This window comes from Procambarus clarkii, chromosome 1, assembly GCF_040958095.1.
Source record: "Procambarus clarkii isolate CNS0578487 chromosome 1, FALCON_Pclarkii_2.0, whole genome shotgun sequence".
NCBI lineage: Eukaryota > Metazoa > Arthropoda > Malacostraca > Decapoda > Cambaridae > Procambarus > Procambarus clarkii.
Genome location: NC_091150.1, coordinates 20,329,345 through 20,347,810, shown reverse-complemented (window position 1 = coordinate 20,347,810; position 18,466 = coordinate 20,329,345). Strand labels below are relative to the sequence as shown.

Sequence of the window (18,466 nt, the reverse complement as noted above, 5' to 3'; positions counted from 1 at the left end):
ACAGCTAGCAGAGATGGAGATGATTTGTTAAAGATGGTGTCTATTAACTGGAGTCCTGAGACACAGGATGTGAGCTCATAAAAGTTTTGAATCATTCCCTATACCTAAAAAGGCCGTAAGACACTGTGCACATCAAAAGTTGTGCACTATGCGCACCACCTGTCAAGCGCATTGAGGCACTATGCGCAGTGCAGTGGTTAATAGGTCTTGGTAATTTTATGATATCTAGGACATCACTTTTGAGCCTCTTTTTCCACGCTTCCACTTAGATAATGAGTTAATCCTGGAGCTCTGTTTTGTGCCATTATCGTCATTAGTGTGTGTGCCCAAGTATTTGGTACGTATTCTTAATTTAGCAAAAATACACATAGGTGGTTTGTAACAGTTTAATAGCTGAAGGAGTGGGTGGACAAGTGTTAAAGTGAGAGAGAGTGGTTGGGAGAGTTGGTGGGTGGGTGAGTGAGTGGTTGGGAGAGTTGGTGGGTGAGAGGATGTTATGGTTGCCTTCTCTGGGGACAAAAGGTGAGAGCATTCTTAGCTATGCTCAATAATACTGCACACAATTGACATTATTGGTCACTAAATTTAAATAGCCTTATAGCAAAGCAGGTTATGTTGCTTAATATATATGGGTCCACTGTATTTTACTTTAAAAATAAAAAAGTAAAGGCAGTACAGTATGCAAATAAATATATTATATTCTAGGATAGGTTAAAACAAAAAGTTGATTACCAGAAACATGGTGTAAACTGTATCTTCTTAATGCTTTATCTGGCCCAGCGGGCCGCCCGCATTACACCGGAAGGTAGGCTGAGCATTGCCGGCGAGCACACGACCCAGTGTTAAACTCTTTCACCCACAATGTTTATACTTAATGATAAGGCGAAGCAAAAATTTAAGCACGACGACGTTTGCATCATCACCCACTGTGTGTGTTTTGCTTTTATGCCGCATAATGCGTCATTGGGACGCCAAAGTGATAATTATTAACACTTTGACGTCCTGATGATGCTCTCGGCATCATAAAAACACAACATGCAAAGTGCACGATGAGACAAACGTCATCATGCTTAAATTTTTGTTTAGTCTTATTATTAAGTATAAACATTGTGGGTGAAAGAGTTTAACATTGGGCTGTGTGCTCGCCGGCAATGCTCAGCCTACCTTCCGGTGTAATGCGGGCGGCCCGCATGTGATTGAGCAATTAACGGTGAACATTTTGGTATCATAATTAGAAATATTAGGACTTTTTTTTTTAGCAAAAACTAATATGATTATGAAGTGTGTGCAACAACAAGATTTCACTGCTTGTTGAAGCAAAGCTAGCCACACGACCAATACTTGTCCCCTCTTCGTTGCCAGAGTGTGAATCCAGAAATGGCTTAGAGGAATGAATCTTCGTAGATACAGAAATTTTCTGGCGTACCAAACAATTTTTACTGTGTACGAACTAGCAGTTAATTTGATAGTGTGTGGCTCAGTCTAGCAGGGTCTCACTATACACCTGTTTTGGTAGTACTTACAGTAGCATTGAGGACCATAGTTACATATACTGACGTACAATGCAGTTAGAAAGTAGAACTCAGTACTATAGAATTTGCACAAACCAAAAAGGATTTTGTATTTGATGCAAGGAGAAATTCAACAAAAGTAACCTAACCTTTGTAGGCCTAATATAGTACATATGTGTGCTATACTTGGCCTATGAATATTTATGTTTGTGTTTTAGCTTCATATTTTTGACTCCATAAAGTGAATAGTAGCAATGTTTACTAATTGATTAGTATACGAGTGTTTGTACTATGGTGCACATACAGTAGTTACATAAAGTACTGTCTAAACAGTACTGTCTAAACAGGAGGATGGGTTGCACTATATAGAAGAAATAGTTTGTTTCATAGAGCAAAAGTAATATCTTGGCATAAATGTTGAGGCAAGTTAAGACAATACACAGTTGGCATTGTTAAGAACATTACACAAGACTCTTATGCCTCATTGAGGGTTATCAAATGAGGATTTGGTCTCTCCTGCCAGTGTTTGAATCAACTCCTCGACAACATTCCCAGACAGAATTGCAACAAACATGTAGTTTGAAGACATTTCTTTTAGCTCTGCCAGGAAGAGATTTGTGTGCATTAAGTATATATATTTTGTGCTGTAAGTTTGTATACAATAGTGAATCATGTGTGCATAAATGCAGTTATCCAACACAAACACTACATTGTTTAAGCTGATAAGTTTAACACTGAACATTAAGATCCAAGGTGAAAGGAGGAGTGGCCATCCCAACATGAGTACGTGAGTGACCCTCGTGCATGTAGGAGCGCAGCGCTCACACACTCCCACCCACCTTCCTCCTACACCTCACAAAACCAGAAAAGATGTAAATATTTATTTCATGGTGGCAATTTCAATAATAGGTGCATTTTGAGGGTTAACATATGTAAGCATTTAACTTTATGACAAATTAAGATTAGTGCAGGTAAAGCTCATGAAACAAATGTTGATAAGCTTTGCTTTCTGTTGTATGCCACTCTCCCCACTTTGAACTTTGTGCCTTAAAAAAGGTGTCATATTAATGGCACTTTGCTATCAGTACTGTCTTTAGCCAAATATTTGTCTTACACTACAATATATTACAATTATAGTAGCAAATATTATTATTTCTGATAAAAGTTTCTATTACTAGCCTTTAATGCAAGTGGAAGTATTTGGTAAATGGAGTGACTGATGTGATGGGGGCAGTTTTCTCTGGTTCTGTGAAGAGTGCAGTATTGACTAGTATTCCTTTGTATGTCTATAATACATTGAACCATCTCTCTCTTCTGGGTGCAGCTCCTTGTAGTTTCCTGAAGCTATATGCTAAGATGGTTACCAATTACTGGGTCACATGAGCCCCAGAGTTCTAGAGGCCTACCAGGGGACCAGCACCCTACCCCCCTCCTCACAGAGGCACAGGGAGTGGTTGACCATTATATTTTCACCACCTCACCGGGTAAGGTAACCAGATAGTCAGTCAAAACAAACTTCTGCTGGATTCAAAAAGAGACCAAAGCCTCAAAACTGACCCAAGAAACACTCCTCAACTATGTAAAGAAAAGATGGATTTGTGTCAGAGCTAGTGCAAGCTTGTTTGCCCCACCTCCCTTACACATTTAGGGGGAGGTGTCCTAATGCCAGCCTCTATCACCAAGCTCACTTCAATCTTTCTGCCTCTGTCATGCTGCCTCTTAGGCCAATAACACCTTTGACCCTGAGTCCTGGGTCAAAGGTATAAGGTATTGGAAGGTATTCCACCAATGTTCTTCTTTCCAGTGGCAGTACAAACTTTCATGGCACTCCTTTCACAAGTTTTTTACTCTATCATTGCTTTTTGGTTTCTGAGAGTGTAGTGCTTTCCTTTCAGTTTTTGCATTTTCTTGATTGGCATCTCATGCTGAATACTGACTGTTGCTTGGTATCGTGCAGTGCTGGTGGAGCCACTACAGCTTGTGATTAGTGTTGGCGTCATTTAGCAGGCTGTCTCGTTCCTTGCTTCACCTCTGCCCTGATCAGGTGTCACCTGAGCCAGCCTGGTCTTTGGACCGTATGCTTGCTTGCTTTCCTTTCCTTTTTCTCATATTATGTAGTGTTGTCCTTGTTCCGGAAGTCCTTTTCTACGGCTTTCTCTTTGGTTCCTCTTACCTCTGGTTGTTGAGTTGGGGAGCTTCATGCTCTCCTCCAGAGGTGGGGTTTTTGTTCCTTTGGCTCTGTTGGGTATTTTGTTCATTTAGAGCCGGCTCCTCCTTTTCTGGCATAGGAGTCGGTTGGCTTCCGGAGTGGTTCTTTAATCATTGACGCTTGGTTGGTTCAGCTGGAGGTGTATCGTGTGTTGTGTCCGATGACGGGTTTTGTCCACTACCTTTGTGCCACTGATTCTGCTTTGGTGGATGCCTTGCAAATTGATCCTCTTTCCTTGGTTCCCCTCTTCAAAAGTTTTAATTCCCAGATCATTTTTCTAGGCTGGGAGTCTCGTCTTCATACTGATTACTGCAAAGCTTCCACGTCCTCCCTGGTTAGTTCCTTGTTTTTTTTCTTCTCTGTGAGTAATTAGCTTCAGGAAGCCACAAGGGGATCCTCCCACTAAACCCACATGGAGTGTTATGAAATCCCAATTGCTGGATAAGCTGTGATTGCTCACTGATACATACCCTCCCTTCCAGGTTGTTGGGTGGATGCTGACATATGCCCCAGAACTGAGCTTGGAAAGGGCTACCACCCCCCTCCCTTCCCCTCCCCCCCCAAACACGTCAAGAAGTAGGATGAACGAGCTCGTGCTAGTTCCGAGAGAATTTGATCGTCTGTTTACATAGTTGGAGAGTTCAGCCAATTGTGAGGCTTCTGTATCTTGTGAATTCAGCAGTACTGCAGTTTGTTTAGGCTCGCTGTCTTTCTGGTCGCCTTTCCCAGTGAGGTTGTGAAAATAAATGTCACCGCTCTCTGCGCCTCTATGAAGAGGCCAAGTTGTGGTTCCGGTAGACCTGTAGAACTCTATGGCTGATGTGACCCAGTAGAGGGTAACCATCTGAGCATACAGCTTGAGGAAGCAACCAGGGCTTCCCACAAATGTGGGTTACATTACATTCTACACTGGGTGTTTTATTACTCTGATATTGCATATTACCTCTATGCCATCATAATGAGAAACAAAATACTCTTCAGTAATAATAATGATGAAAATAGCCAAGTTAGTTAAGCCAAAAATAATGGCAATTCAAAACAAATCTTAGAAAGCTGTAGGCTGTGTTAAAACAATTTTTAAATTAACACTTTCGTGTACCCGGCATGCACACTCCAGTCTACCTCAATGTGCCCCAGGCGTTTTGCATCAGTGCGTGGCCAAACTAAAATGTGTATACAGGCATACCTCAGAATAAGAGTTTAATCCGTTCCTGGAGACGCCTCGCCTTCCGAAAACTCGCATTCCGAAGTTAATTTCCCCATAAGAAATAAAGGGAAATGAATTAATCCGTTCCTGACTACCCCAAAAACCCCACATCAAACTAAATTTTTATACCTAATTTACCTAATTCATCTAAATAAACCTACAAAACTGTGTTCCAGTTATTACTTGCCTTGCTGTCGAGTGCTGTAGGCGTATGGAAGATGGTGAGGAGGGGGGAGGAGGAGAGGAGTTACTGTTTGGAAGGGGAGTCCCCTTCCATAATCACATCACATAACCCCATGCCTTGTAACACTATGGATACCACTTCTCTTTCTAAATTTTTCAAACCAGCCCCTGCTTGCCTTAAACTCTTTCTTATCTGCATCACTCGTTGCAGGGGTATTCTTTAGAAGGTCTTCGTGCAACACCCTGGCTTTCTCACAAATAATGGCCTCCGAAACACTATCACCCCTCAACTCCTTGTCGTGTATCCAAATTAATAATAACTTTTCCACTTCTTCAAGTATTTGTGGTCTTTGTGCCGTTAATGTTCTTACTCCTTTTGCCACTTTAGCACTCATAATCTTATTTTTCTTCTTAAGTATAGTGCATATTGTTGATGTGGCTTTGTTGTACTGCCTACAAAGTTCAACAACACGTGTACCGTTCTCATGCTTCCGAATGATCTCTTGTTTCTCCTCTATTGTCATCCTCACATGAGCTTTCTGGCCTTTATCCTTACCACTGGCTTTCTTGGGACCCATGGTGAGATATATAATAACAAATTGTATAGACAAATCACCAAAAATCCAACAAAACACTGAAAATCCGCGAGAAGAATTGATGTGGGGGTAGTCACTGAGCAATAATAAACTGAGGGGCGGAGGGGCGACGAACGCGCTAGGTCGGCTGTACGCGTATCAACAAACTCGCGTCCAAACTCGCCTCCCGAAGTAACCCTCGCCTTCTGAGACAAATTTTTGGAGTAAATACACCTCGCCTTCCGAAAACCTCGCATACAGGGACAATCGCATTCCGAGGTACCACTGTACGCCTCAATTTTCTCAACTCAATTTTTGTCTTGCATCATTCATTTTGGTATCAACGTGTTTGCAATAGAATTCCCTACAGGGGTATATGTATATAGGGTCCAAAAGCCCAGTGGACCTTCCCCGCAGCAAAGCTGAAAGTCTGCCAAGTGTTACCTGTGAGCCAGCACCCATTGGCACACCTGCAACACTTGCACACAAATATTCATACTCTCTTCAGTTTTCTGACATCAATTTTCATGTTACATTGTTCATTTTGGTATCAAATTATTTGCAATAGAATTCTCTAAAGGGATATATGCATATAAGGTAAAAAAGCCTGGCGTGCCATCCCGCAGCAAACCCGAAAATCGGCAGAGCGTTACCCGTCAATTTTTGTGTTACATTGTTCATTTTGGTATCAATTTGTTCGCAATATATTTTTCTAAAGGGATATACAGTATGTATATAAGGTAAAAATAAACGGGCGCACTACTCACAGCAAACTAGAAAGCCTGCCGAGCATTATCCCGTGAGCAAGCATTAATCCGCACAACCTCACTAAAATGTGTGTACTCTGTTCAGTTTTCTCGCCTCAATTTTCATGCTACATCATTCATTCTGGTATCAAATGGTTTGCAATCTAAAGGTGCGCATTTTAAGACTAATCCCATAATGATCGGAAAACAAATAGATTTTTAACAAATATTTTATTTTTGGACGTCATGGCCGTCCTTGTCGCACATCCGCAGAGTTAATTGTGCACATCGTAGACATCCGGGGGGATGAAAGTGTTAAATAATTGTCGAAATTCCCCATAGCTTCCTCTCGAAATAAAGTTTATCAACTGTTTCAATGTCCCCATTCTCTAATAGATTTTATCGCGAAGCATATTTAATTTCCAACAGGATATGAACACACTTGTTCAATGAGGAAGGTCCTAGATGTCAAATATCTCCTCTTCTTTCCTGGTGAATATTAGATCCAGTATTGACGGAACATCCCCTTCCTTCATTCTTGTGGCCTGCTTGACGTGTTGATACACGAGTGTCTCCAGAATGAGGTTTACAAATCTGCCTGTCCAAATCTCTTTCGTTCTTGCTTTGTGGGCCTCCCAGTCTATTGCTTCAAAGTTGAAGTTCCCCAGTACCAACAATCATGACATCTCTATCTGCCTCACTACAATCTCTCTCTCATGACCATTATGAGGCCCTCTCAGTTGTCATTCAGTTCCTCCTTTGTTCATATGTTGCTTGCTGGTGGGCTGTAGGCATTTATGAGGTGTGTGTACTCGCCTAGTTGTGCTTGCTGGGGTTCAGCTTTGGCTCTTTGGTCCCATCTCTCAACCGTCAATCTACTGGTGTACAGATTCCTGAACTTCTCGAGCTCTATCACATCTACATTTGAAACTGTGTATGGAGTCAGCCTCCACTACATCACTTCCTAGTGCATTCCATTTACCAACTACTCTGACACTGAAAAAGTTCTTTATAACGTCCGTATGGCTCATTTGGGTACTCGGTTCCCACCTGTGTCCCCTTGTGCGTGTACCACCCGTGTTAAGTGTGTGTGATGCGTGTGTGTGTTGGTCAGCAGTCATGCAGTGTGATAATCCTAGCACATGGTGGGTTGTCCTGTAGTTTTTACAATTCTTCAAAATAACCATGTTATGGTTTCATATTTTTTTCATATTTTTTTTTTTTTATACTAACTAATGGAAAAGATGATGAAAGTTAAGCTTTGTATTTAGGAGTTAATTCTTTACTAGCACTGACCGGGTGTTCCTGCAAAAGTAATTATGTTTATGGTAAAGGAGTTTACTAACAGTCTGACTGGGGAATGCCCATCAAAGCTATTTCCTGGTGCAGTCTCCTATTAACTGTGACCAGCAGCAGGCCAATCCTTCCCCAGGACTCCCACCGGCAAAGCGACAGAAGGATATGGAGGCGCTGGACTCATTACACCTGAATCAACTAGGGGTTATTCCACCGCCGGGGCTGACAGTTACGCCGGTGGGGGTGAATGGGGGTCCTGGAGTGCCGCCCCCAGGAGTCCCAACACCCCCACTGGCTGGAGTTCCCAACCTGGGAGCCCCAAGCACGCCCGGGAGAGCCAAGATCGCCACTGTATCTCGAGTGGGAGGTCGCCCTCGGATCATCTCGTGGATGGATGCCCCTGATGATGTCTATTTCTATGCTACTGACACCACCAAGTAAGATTTTAGGAGCTTGTCTTGTTTGCAAAGGTATTACATATCAGGATGGGGAGATACATTGTAGTTTTTATCACAGTTTCCACAACATATTTTGAGCATTCCTCTCCATATTGACACTAAGTTCATAACCAGACTACCTATGTTTAGTCAGTATTTTTAGCCTCATATTGTTATAAGGATAAGATTGAGAGTCTCAGTTAAAATGCAAATGCTGAAATTTTTTGGCTATTGTAAATTTTCTTAACAAAATATTCCTTCTAATTTTTATTTCCCCCCCCCCCCTTTCCCAAACAAAAAAAATGTGGTTTGAGAGATATACATCAAATTTCATATCTTATAAAGATCCCATCCCACTTTTGACCTTTTGTTCAAGAAATTTGATCATTTTGTTTCAGTGGAAGTGTCTTCGTGCCTGTGTGTGGTGAAGGCCGGCCTTCCCCAGTCCTCCACTCTAGGCACCATTGACCAAATTTTATTTTCATAATTGGTGTGGGACATCAAAATTTGTCTCTACTCATTACTTGATATTATGGTTAAAATAGTGAACATCGTGCAACCCCGGCAGCTCAAAATACAGTTCAGGAAATGTGTCATTGATGGTTTAATCTAACAGAAAATGCAATAGGAAATGACCTGATCATTAAAATAAAATGGAATGACCTGATCATTTTTAAGCATAAATCAAGTTAAGAAAGTGGAGCCTTGAGTTTAGAGCAAGGATTTGTTTATATTTTGAGGACTAAAGCCAAGATATTTACCTGCTATGGTGAAAGTTTAAGTGATTAAACCTATAATTAATGCAGACCTGTAAGATTACTGTATGCATACAGGAAATTAGCTGATTAACTAGAGCATAGTACAGTATTTCTGCTTAATTCATTTACAAGAGGTGTACAAAAGTAGTGTAGCCGAACACCTTGATTCTTAGTGAGTATTGTTGGCTTCAAAGTGTGAAAGCCAGGTAGCACCCTGTACAGCTCCTGTTCAAGGATAGTCTTCTTTGTTTGGCCCAACTCCTTCAAAAACTAGCAGCACTTTTACCCCAGGCACTAAGTGTCTCTGAGGCAATGGGAAGAAATTTATATTGGTGTTCAAGATCTCTGTGTTTATGACTTGGCTGCTTCCCAGTGATTGGCAGCACCTCCTGCTTGTGTAGCACTGAAGTCAACATAAGTGTTGGCTAAAGTTGAAACGCAAGTGTAGTCCCACCCCAACTGTCTACCATTCTTCCAAGAATTCACCGTGATTATGTCTGAGCGACCGACAGGCTCATCAGAGTTGCGGAACATTAGGTAACGGGGGGCTCTCTCTCTCTGCTGGACAACTGACTGTGGTAAGGCTTCTCTTAACCCTTACACTGCTCAGGGGTCCTGGGGACATTTACACCCCTGTGCGCAAGAAAAAAAAAATCAAAAATATTTTTTTGTCTCCTAACATGTTAATTTGTGTCCCCTGAGCACGGGAAAAAAAAAAATCGTAGGTGACATATTTTGGGCGCAATTGACTAAGGAAGTCTGGCAAAAAGTGGGCGTTGGCAGAGCGGTCGTCAGACCCGGTCAGCGTTACCCTCGCTGACAGATGGGAGTTGCCACAAAGATATTATTACCTAATTGTTTCAATGTCTCCGATTGATTTTTTCTTAGTTTTTTTGCAGTAATATTATTCAACAGTGTGTATTGTAATATATTTATATAATAAAAGTGGTTAATAATCGCTATACTCAAAAGTATGATGTGCATATTAGTGACTCAATTATTATGTTCATAAAACAATAAACAAATAGTTTTTGCTGCTATTACACTCTATACACAGGTTATATATAAGTATCTGCATGTTTTGGTCACCATAACGAACCACTAAGTTGGTATTGAGAGTCGAAAAGCAACGAAGAGTTACCGCCACACACCAGCCAGCCACTCGCTGCCACTCCCTCAACACACGCACTAAACTTTCTCCCCCAACAATACCAGTTGTGGTGTTATTACACTATATACAGACGTTATATATAAGTATGTATATATTTTGTTCACCACAACTGTACAGCTAAGCTGATATAGTTAGTTCAGGCACTAAGAGTCATCGCTATACACAGATGGCGGCTGGCGGCTCCCTCACTCATTCAAGGTCACACGCACTAAACTTTCTCCCCCAACAATACTGTTTGCAGTGTTATTACCCTATATACACACATTATATATAAGTATCTACATGTTTTATGCACCGTAACTGTATGCCTAAGCTTGTAGTGCGCCCAAAGAGCAGAGTGGCCACCCTCTAAACAGCTAGACAAATTGTGCAGACGACGTCACCTCCGTCACCCATATGGCTCCTCCCAGCATAATTCTTTGCCTGTTAATACACTAATGCACACATTATATACAAGTATCTACATTTGTGTTCACCACAGAGAACCACTGAGCTGGTATGGTGAATGGAAACAATAACAGGTGGCCACACAGTCAGTAAACGATGCTGTCTCCCTCCGTCTCTCAGCATCACTCCTCCCACAGCGCTAATTATTACAACAATCCTGCTATTATCACAACCCTGGCTATTTATATCACAGTCATGGGTCATCTGTTATATTGTCATCGCTAAATAATAACAATTATATATTTATTTTGACATTTTTCGGCGATGCTGTGGTCACAAGCTGAACAGCAATGCTGTTCGCTCATGCTGCTTGCGCCAGCCTTGGTTGCTCCAACAGTACTGTGCCTCTCACACCTGAGAATATTGCCCACGATTTTTTTTTTAAATGGCATCTGTTTACAAGAGCCCTGAGGAAGCTACTGTGAACCCCGTGTAGCTGCGGGCCATTTGAATTGGGCCTGGCACCCTATGGCGTATATATACGCCATGCGCACCATGGGACATGTTACTCAGGGCGTATATATACGCCATGCAGTTTAAGGGTTAATAATGTCATTAACCTCGTCGTGTCTTGCATGCCATCCTCCTGTCCTTTGGCAGAGAAGGCCATGCCATCCGTACCCGTCGGCCACTGCCTTGCCGCAAATACACCTGTATTCGGTGTGGATTGGGGCAGTGAGTCGGAGAGCCACAGCAATTCGGAGGGCCTGCGGTGTGAGATGGGTGCCGGTTGCTGATATTGGAGTTGCTAATAGGAAGGCAACTGCATGGGTAGCTGCTACAGCTCTTAAGTCGGGCAGTGCCATGTGTTGTTGTTGCAGCTTCTAGCAAAGTCACAGCTTCTTGGTCGACAATGGGGTGATCCCCGCTGGATTGCTTATGGGCTTCAGAAGGCGGTGGTTGGGGTGCTGGTCCTGCGAGAGAGACCCATTTGGTTGTGCAGTCTGTGAAGCTGGGATCATGTACCTGTACATGAGCCTGTTGAACTAGGTGCTCAGGTAGGATTTCCTTCACCAAGTTGTCAGACCCCACTGAAGAGGACAGGAATGCTGGTACAGCAATTTGTGTTGCTGTGCGCACGCCATGGCCCCCCGAGTCTGACAGGAAGGGAGGCTTGTTTCCACTGTGAGTCGCTGAGAGAAAGGTTGAGGCCTTTTTCTTGCATTGATTTCAGCAAGCTGTTGTACTCTTCTAATTTAATATATATATACAGTGTGTGTGTGTGTGTGTGTGTGTGTGTGTGTGTGTGTGTGTGTGTGTGTGTGTGTGTGTGTGTGTATATGTGTGTGTATATGTGTGTGTATATGTGTGTGTGTGTATGTATGTATGTATGTATGTATGTATGTACGTACGTACGTATATATATATATATATATATATATATATATATATATATATATATATATATATATATATATAAAATAAATATATAAATAATAAATATGTATGTAAAATAAGACATCATTAAGAGGAGCCTTCCCTCTGCCCAGTGTCCAGTAGAGAGAGAGAGACCCCCAATCTATTGAACCGTAACTCTGTTAGCTTTGCCGGCCGACCAGACGGAATCACACTGTGCCCTTAGAAGGGTGGCAGACAGTTGGCGTGGGACTATACTTGTGTATCCACCCTGGCAACCACACACATCAACCTCTCTTGTCGGCCAAGCAGGAGCCGCGGCGACACGCACAGAGAGAGACAAGTCAAGAAAGTACAAGGAAATAGGCCATCAGGTACAACCTCGTGTGAAATGAAAAATGAAAATATAAAAGCAGAAACCATGTACAAAACGCAGTCAATCATAACATAGAACGAAAAGGCAATGTAAAGGATCTGGGTGTACTCATGTCGGAAGACCTTACCTTTAAAGAACACAATAAAGTAGTCGTCACAACTGCAAGAAATATGACAGGTTGGATAACAAGAACCTTTCACACTAGAGATGCTATACCAATGATGATACAGTACTTTTCAAGACGCTAGAGTTGAATACTCTCCAAACCTTCCCTACTCCCTCTACTATTCTACCTACTCTTCCTACTCCTACCTACTCTACCTACTCCTCCTACTCCCCATTATCCTCTGTCATTTGATGCCATTTGTCTGATCTGGCTCGTGGTCCCAATACTCGCCTTTGTTACTTTGCCTGAACTAAGTCTTCTGTTAGACTGTTCCTTCAGTTTGTCCAGGTCATCTTGTAAGATTTTTACGATGGTATAAAATATGCTAGCAACAGTGACTATGTCCTTTAACATATGTTCATGTATGCTCATTTAAAAGTAACTTGCATTGTTAATAAATTTTGACTCTGTATTGATATTTAATTTTTTTTGGCAGGAAATTACGCAAAAGTTTAACAACAAATGACCTGAAGCGAGCGGCGCGACGACCTTGGAAAAAGATTCAGGAGAAGGAGCTCTCGCCTTCTACTCCCACGCCCACGACTACACCAATTACACACATCACTAGCGATTGATCCGAACAAACCTGCAAAAAAAATAATGATCCGCTCCTACCCCCAACCCCCCTGAGCTAATCGGCCGAGCAATAGCACATTCCCTGCCGGAGTGCTCGGGATCGGCCGTGGACGCTCCAAAGTGGCCGGTTGCTACGTCGCATTAGATAGTGACTTGCGTACACAAGCTGAACACTTTAACGAGTGCAGTGTGATGTACCAGTGTGTGTGGGTCGCTGGTTAAGTGTTGCTGTGGAGGAAGTTATTCCAGGGAGGACCCTCCAGCTCTCTCGCTCCCCAGTCTGTGTTAGATTCCAGTACTGTAAAGAGAAACAGTGAGTGGCGTGATCAGATCCTGTGGGGGCCTGATGCCCTAATAGCCAATGTTTGCGCAAATTACAACTGGATACAAAGTAAACTACAAAGTCAAAAGCCATTTTTTAGGCCCATGTCTTGAGTAAATAAAAGTTTTAAGTAATGCGAGGAGTTTGGAGTTTGCTACAATTACCTTTTCCTCCTTCAGTCTTGTGGTACTGCAACATGGAACTTCTAATGCTAGAAGAATCAAAGTTCAAAACCCTCTTATATGTGTTATGAGAGGAATTTTGTGTGAGTGTAAGCTTAAAGGCTGATGCAAGATGATGGATCTGTAGACTAGTTGTGTAGGTTGACTGAGAGGTAGAGGAAGGTGTGAATCCATGAGGAGTACCTGAGGAAAGAGCAACATCCAAGATGATGCTTCGTTGACAAAATGATCTGACTGGGTTATTGAGGTAATAGATGTCGTGGCTGAAGAACACTGTTGAATCGGTATCGGTCTTCAAGGATCTTAGTTGGAAAACACTTAGTGTGATCAAATCAGTAAAATATTAAAGAAAGTTTAATTTTTAACCAAAAGATAATGCTGTGTGCAGAAATTGATTACTGGCCATGTAGGTCACAGATTTCCAAGTACCACCACTCAAAGTTCAAAGTGAAAAACAATAATAACTTTATTCAGCACCTACACTATTTTTTATTCAGACTTTTTTTTTTTGTACATATGGTTACCGCATGTTCACGAAATTTTCAGTGATTCGTAGTGATATTAGTGATAATTTGTGTACTTTGTATTTTGTCCAATTGAGAACTTTTCTGCACCAGTATCAATTTTTGGACTGGGTATAAAACTTCCAGCAGCGCCGTGTCGTGTTCACTCGACGCCTATTTCAAGGAGAAGGACCCTCGGCAGTGTACGAGTTTTGTGGCGAGAGTTGGTGCCTACTGCCCGTGGGGACGGCCAGAGCCCGCGTCGAGGGTCACTCTCCCTTAAACATTCATCTTTTTCTACTGTAGTCTCTACCAGCACAGATCAGTTGCCTTTCCTCCCATTGTCTTTGTTTTAACAGGTATTTATTATGTTACAGTAATTCATCAGATTTCCAAGTTTTTTTTTCTGAAGAATTTGTAATTGAAGAGGTTTATTGGAGTGAGAAGATTGTAGTGGAAGCTGGTGTTGAAGTATAGATGTGTGGCCTTCCCACCAGTGCATCAAGGTGTGAGAACATGGTCCAAACATCACCTATGAGTGAGAAGATTGTAGTGGAAGCTGGTGTTGAAGTATAGATGTGTGGCCTTCCCACCAGTGCATCAAGGTGTGAGAACATGGTCCAAACATCACCTATGAGCGAGAAGATTGTAGTGGAAGCTGGTGTTGAAGTATAGATGTGTGGCCTTCCCACCAGTGCATCAAGGTGTGAGAACATGGTCAAAACATCACCTATCATTTATTCAACAATTTTTGTTGTTGCATTCATTAATTGATGTGATAACTGTACATTTACATATTTCTGTGTCTTGCCGGGTACACGTCATGCTGCTATATTCTCGGCGCGTTTCTGAAAGAGGACGACTTTTATGTATGAATAAATAATTAATTCTAGTCTATTGATTGCATAATTTAAATTTAGAATAAAAATATGAATCTCCAGCAAATTTATTGAGTATAGGTATTTTTATAATAAATACAAAATGTGGCTAAGTGTATAGCAGCAGTTTACCCAAATGTGTCCTAAATTGTCCTTGTACGGGCAAGTGATGCCAAGGGCCTGATCCTCAAAGCCAGCGGAGGGATTGTCATGGATGGAAATAAATGAGACTCATCACACTTTTGTATGGATATGCTAATTTTTGTTCTGTACTTAGTTCATTCATTCATTCAGCCCTCTACAATACATAGATAGACTTTGTAATTATGGATTTTTCTTTATATTCCTAATTGCATTCATGAGAGAAATGTGTGATCATTGGAGATTCATCCTCAGCCAATTGTTTTGTGTGTTTTGAGTGATGGAGCTGTGTGTAGAATGATGTAACACGTGACTACACCCTAACATTCTCTGGTGTTTGGACCTCTTTACTAACTTCATCGTTCAAACTCATCCTATAATGATGTCATGGCTCAAGAACATTGTTCAAATGGACAAGTCACATCTTTTTATTGCATTAATATGTATTTGTATGAATGTAATATATAAATATTAGTATATTTTAGTAGCAGTCTTTCTTGTAAACATATGTTGTTAAATATGACCAAAAAGGTAACATTAATAATTCTAACACAAATTTTCTCAATATTTCTTATGTTTCTTTTCACTGTCGATGGTAATTGAAAAATCAATTCTCCAAAATTCATTTTTTATTTCTAGTCTGACACGACGCTTGAACGCGTTTCGTAACAACTTATTACATTTTCAAAGACTTTACTTTACACACACAACTGTAACCTGTAAACACTAAACAGAGTCAGCTAATCCGTCATACTTATACTCGCATTTAGGTGAGGTGATATGGTGCAACAGTTTTGGGTGAGGTGAACAAACTTGTGACAAATAGACAGAACACGAAACTGGGTATTAATTGGATATGAGAGCATAAGAATGGAAGTAACTGCAGAGGGCCTATTGGCCCATACTTCCTCTTGATGCTTCTATATTAGTTTGGAGTCTTGATGTGGGTAGAATATAGTTGTGCATTAATTGGCTGTTGATTGCTGGTGTTGACTTCTTGATGTGTAGGGCCTCGCTGATGTCGAGCCGCCTGCTATCACTGTATCTATCGATGATTTCTGTGTTGTTTGTTAAGACTTCTCTGGTGATGGTCTGGTTGTGAGAGGAGATTATATGTTCCTTTATGGAGCCCTGTTGTTTATGCATTGTTAATCGCCTGGAAAGAAACGTTGTTGTCTTGCCTATATACTGAGTTCTTTGGGGCTTACAGTCCCCAAGTGGGCATTTGAAGGCATAGACGACGTAGGTCTCTCTTAAAGCGTTCTGCTTTGTATCTGGAGAGTTTTTCATGAGTAGGTTGGCCGTTTTTTTTGGTTTTATAGTAAATCGTCAATTGTATTTTCTGATTTTTGTCTGTAGGTATAACATTCCTATCAACAATATCTTTCAGGACCCTTTCCTCCATTTTATGAGCTGTTGAAAAGAAGTTCCTGTAAAATGTTTAATAGGGGGTACATGTGTTGTGTTAGTTGACTCTTCAGAGGTTGCATGGCATTTTACCTTTCTTTTTATGATGTCTTCAACAAACCATTAGAGAAGCTGTAGTTGACTAGGACCTGCTTTACCCTACAGAGTTCTTCATCGACTTGCTTCCATCCTGAGCTGTGGCTGAGAGCACGGCCGACATAAGCATTGACAACACTCCTCTTGTACCTGTCTGGGCAGTCACTGTTGGCATTGAGGCACATTCTTATGTTTGTTTCCTTAGTGTAGACTGCAGTGTGGAAGCCTCCGCTCCTTTCCGTGACTGTTACATCTAGAAAGGGCAGCTTTCCATCCTTCTCCATCTCATTAGTGAAACTCAACACAGAATTCTGCTCGAATTCCTCATTTAGTTGCTGCAGACGTCTGACATCAGGTACCTGTGTAAAAATGTTGTCAAACCTGCAGTATATGGCAGGTTTCAAGTCCATGTCAACTAAGACCTGCTCGATGGTACCCATGTAGAAGTTCGCAAACATACTTATACTCGCAAACGCGAGTATAAGTATGACGGATTAGCTGACTCTGTTTAGTGTTTACAGGTTACAGTTGTGTGTGTAAAGTAAAGTCTTTGAAAATGTAATAAGTTGTTACGAAACGCGTTCAAGCGTTGCGTCAGACTAGAAATAAAAAAGGAATTTTGGAGAATTGATTTTTCAATTACCATTGACAGTGAAAAGAAACAAGAAATATTGAGAAAATTTGTGTTAGAATTATTAATCTTACCTTTTCGGTCATATTTAACAACATATATATATAATATAATATATAATATATGTATTGATGATTTCTGTGTTGTTTAAGACTTCTCTAGTGATGGTCTGGTTGTCGGAAGAGATTATATGTTCCTTAATGGAGCCCTGTTGCCAACGACCTTGATCAGCCGAAACGTTTCATCTCCCTTTCTTATTTTCTTATATATTTTCTCTATTTTTTTTCTTATGAAATGATAAAGCTACCCATTTCATTATGTATAAGGTCAATTTTTTTTTATTGGAGTTAAAATTAACGTAGATATATGACCGAACCTAACCAACCCTACCTAACCTAACCTAACCTATCTTTATAGGTTAGGTTAGGTTAGGTAGCAGAAAAAGTTAGGTTAGGTTAGGTTAGGTAGGTTAGGTTGTCGAAAAACAATTAATTCATGAAAACTTGGCTTATTAGGCAGATTGGGCCTTGCATAGTAGGCCGAGAAGTGCGTTCTGGCTACTAGGTACGACATGTATATATATATGTATATATATATATATATATATATATATATATATATATATTATATATATATATATATATATATATATATATATATATATATATATATAGTATATATATATATATATATATATATATATATATATATATATATATATATATATATATCCATCCATATGTTAAGGAACATATAATCTCTTCCCACAACCAGACCATCACCAGAGAAGTCTTAACAAACAACACAGAAATCATTGATAGACACAGCGATAGCAGGCGGCTCGACATCTGCGAGGCACTACACATCAAAAAGTCAACAGCCAATTAATGCACAACTATGTTCTACCCACTTCAAGACTCCGGTCTAAGGAAAGACCTGGAACTTCAATAACAAGAGGTCATAGATTTAAACTAGCTAAACACAGATGCCGAAGAAATACAAGAAAATTCACTTTCGCAAACAGAGTGGTAGACGGTTGGAACAAGTTAGGTGAGAAGGTGGTGGAGGCCAAGACCGTCAGTAGTTTCAAAGCGTTATATGACAAAGTGCTGGGAAGACGGGACACCACGAGCGTAGCTCTCATCCTGTAACTACACTTAGGTACAGTAATTACACACACACACACACACACACACATATATATATATATATATATATATATATATATATATATATATATATATATATATATATATATATATATATATATATATATATATATATATATCATA

At 40.7% G+C, this 18,466-nt stretch overlaps 1 protein-coding gene across 14 annotated transcripts in view; it reads left to right on the top strand.

Moving 5' to 3' along the window:
- Nucleotides 1-15,223, top strand: part of MTA1-like (metastasis associated 1-like) — a 156,746-nt gene extending 141,523 nt beyond the window's left edge. For 10 of the 14 annotated variants that reach the window (XM_045736407.2, XM_045736349.2, XM_045736372.2 and 7 more), the window contains 2 exons: nt 7,864-8,164; nt 12,875-15,223. In XM_045736407.2, the coding sequence (XP_045592363.1) occupies nt 7,864-8,164; nt 12,875-13,013 (440 nt within the window). In that variant the 3' untranslated portion in view covers nt 13,014-15,223. Of the gene's footprint in view, nt 1-4,202; nt 4,316-7,844; nt 8,165-12,874 lie in introns of those variants that run through there. The other 4 variants (XM_045736382.2, XM_045736378.2, XM_045736394.2 and 1 more) reach the window with 4 other exon arrangements.
- Nucleotides 15,224-18,466: the final 3,243 nt, after the last annotated feature.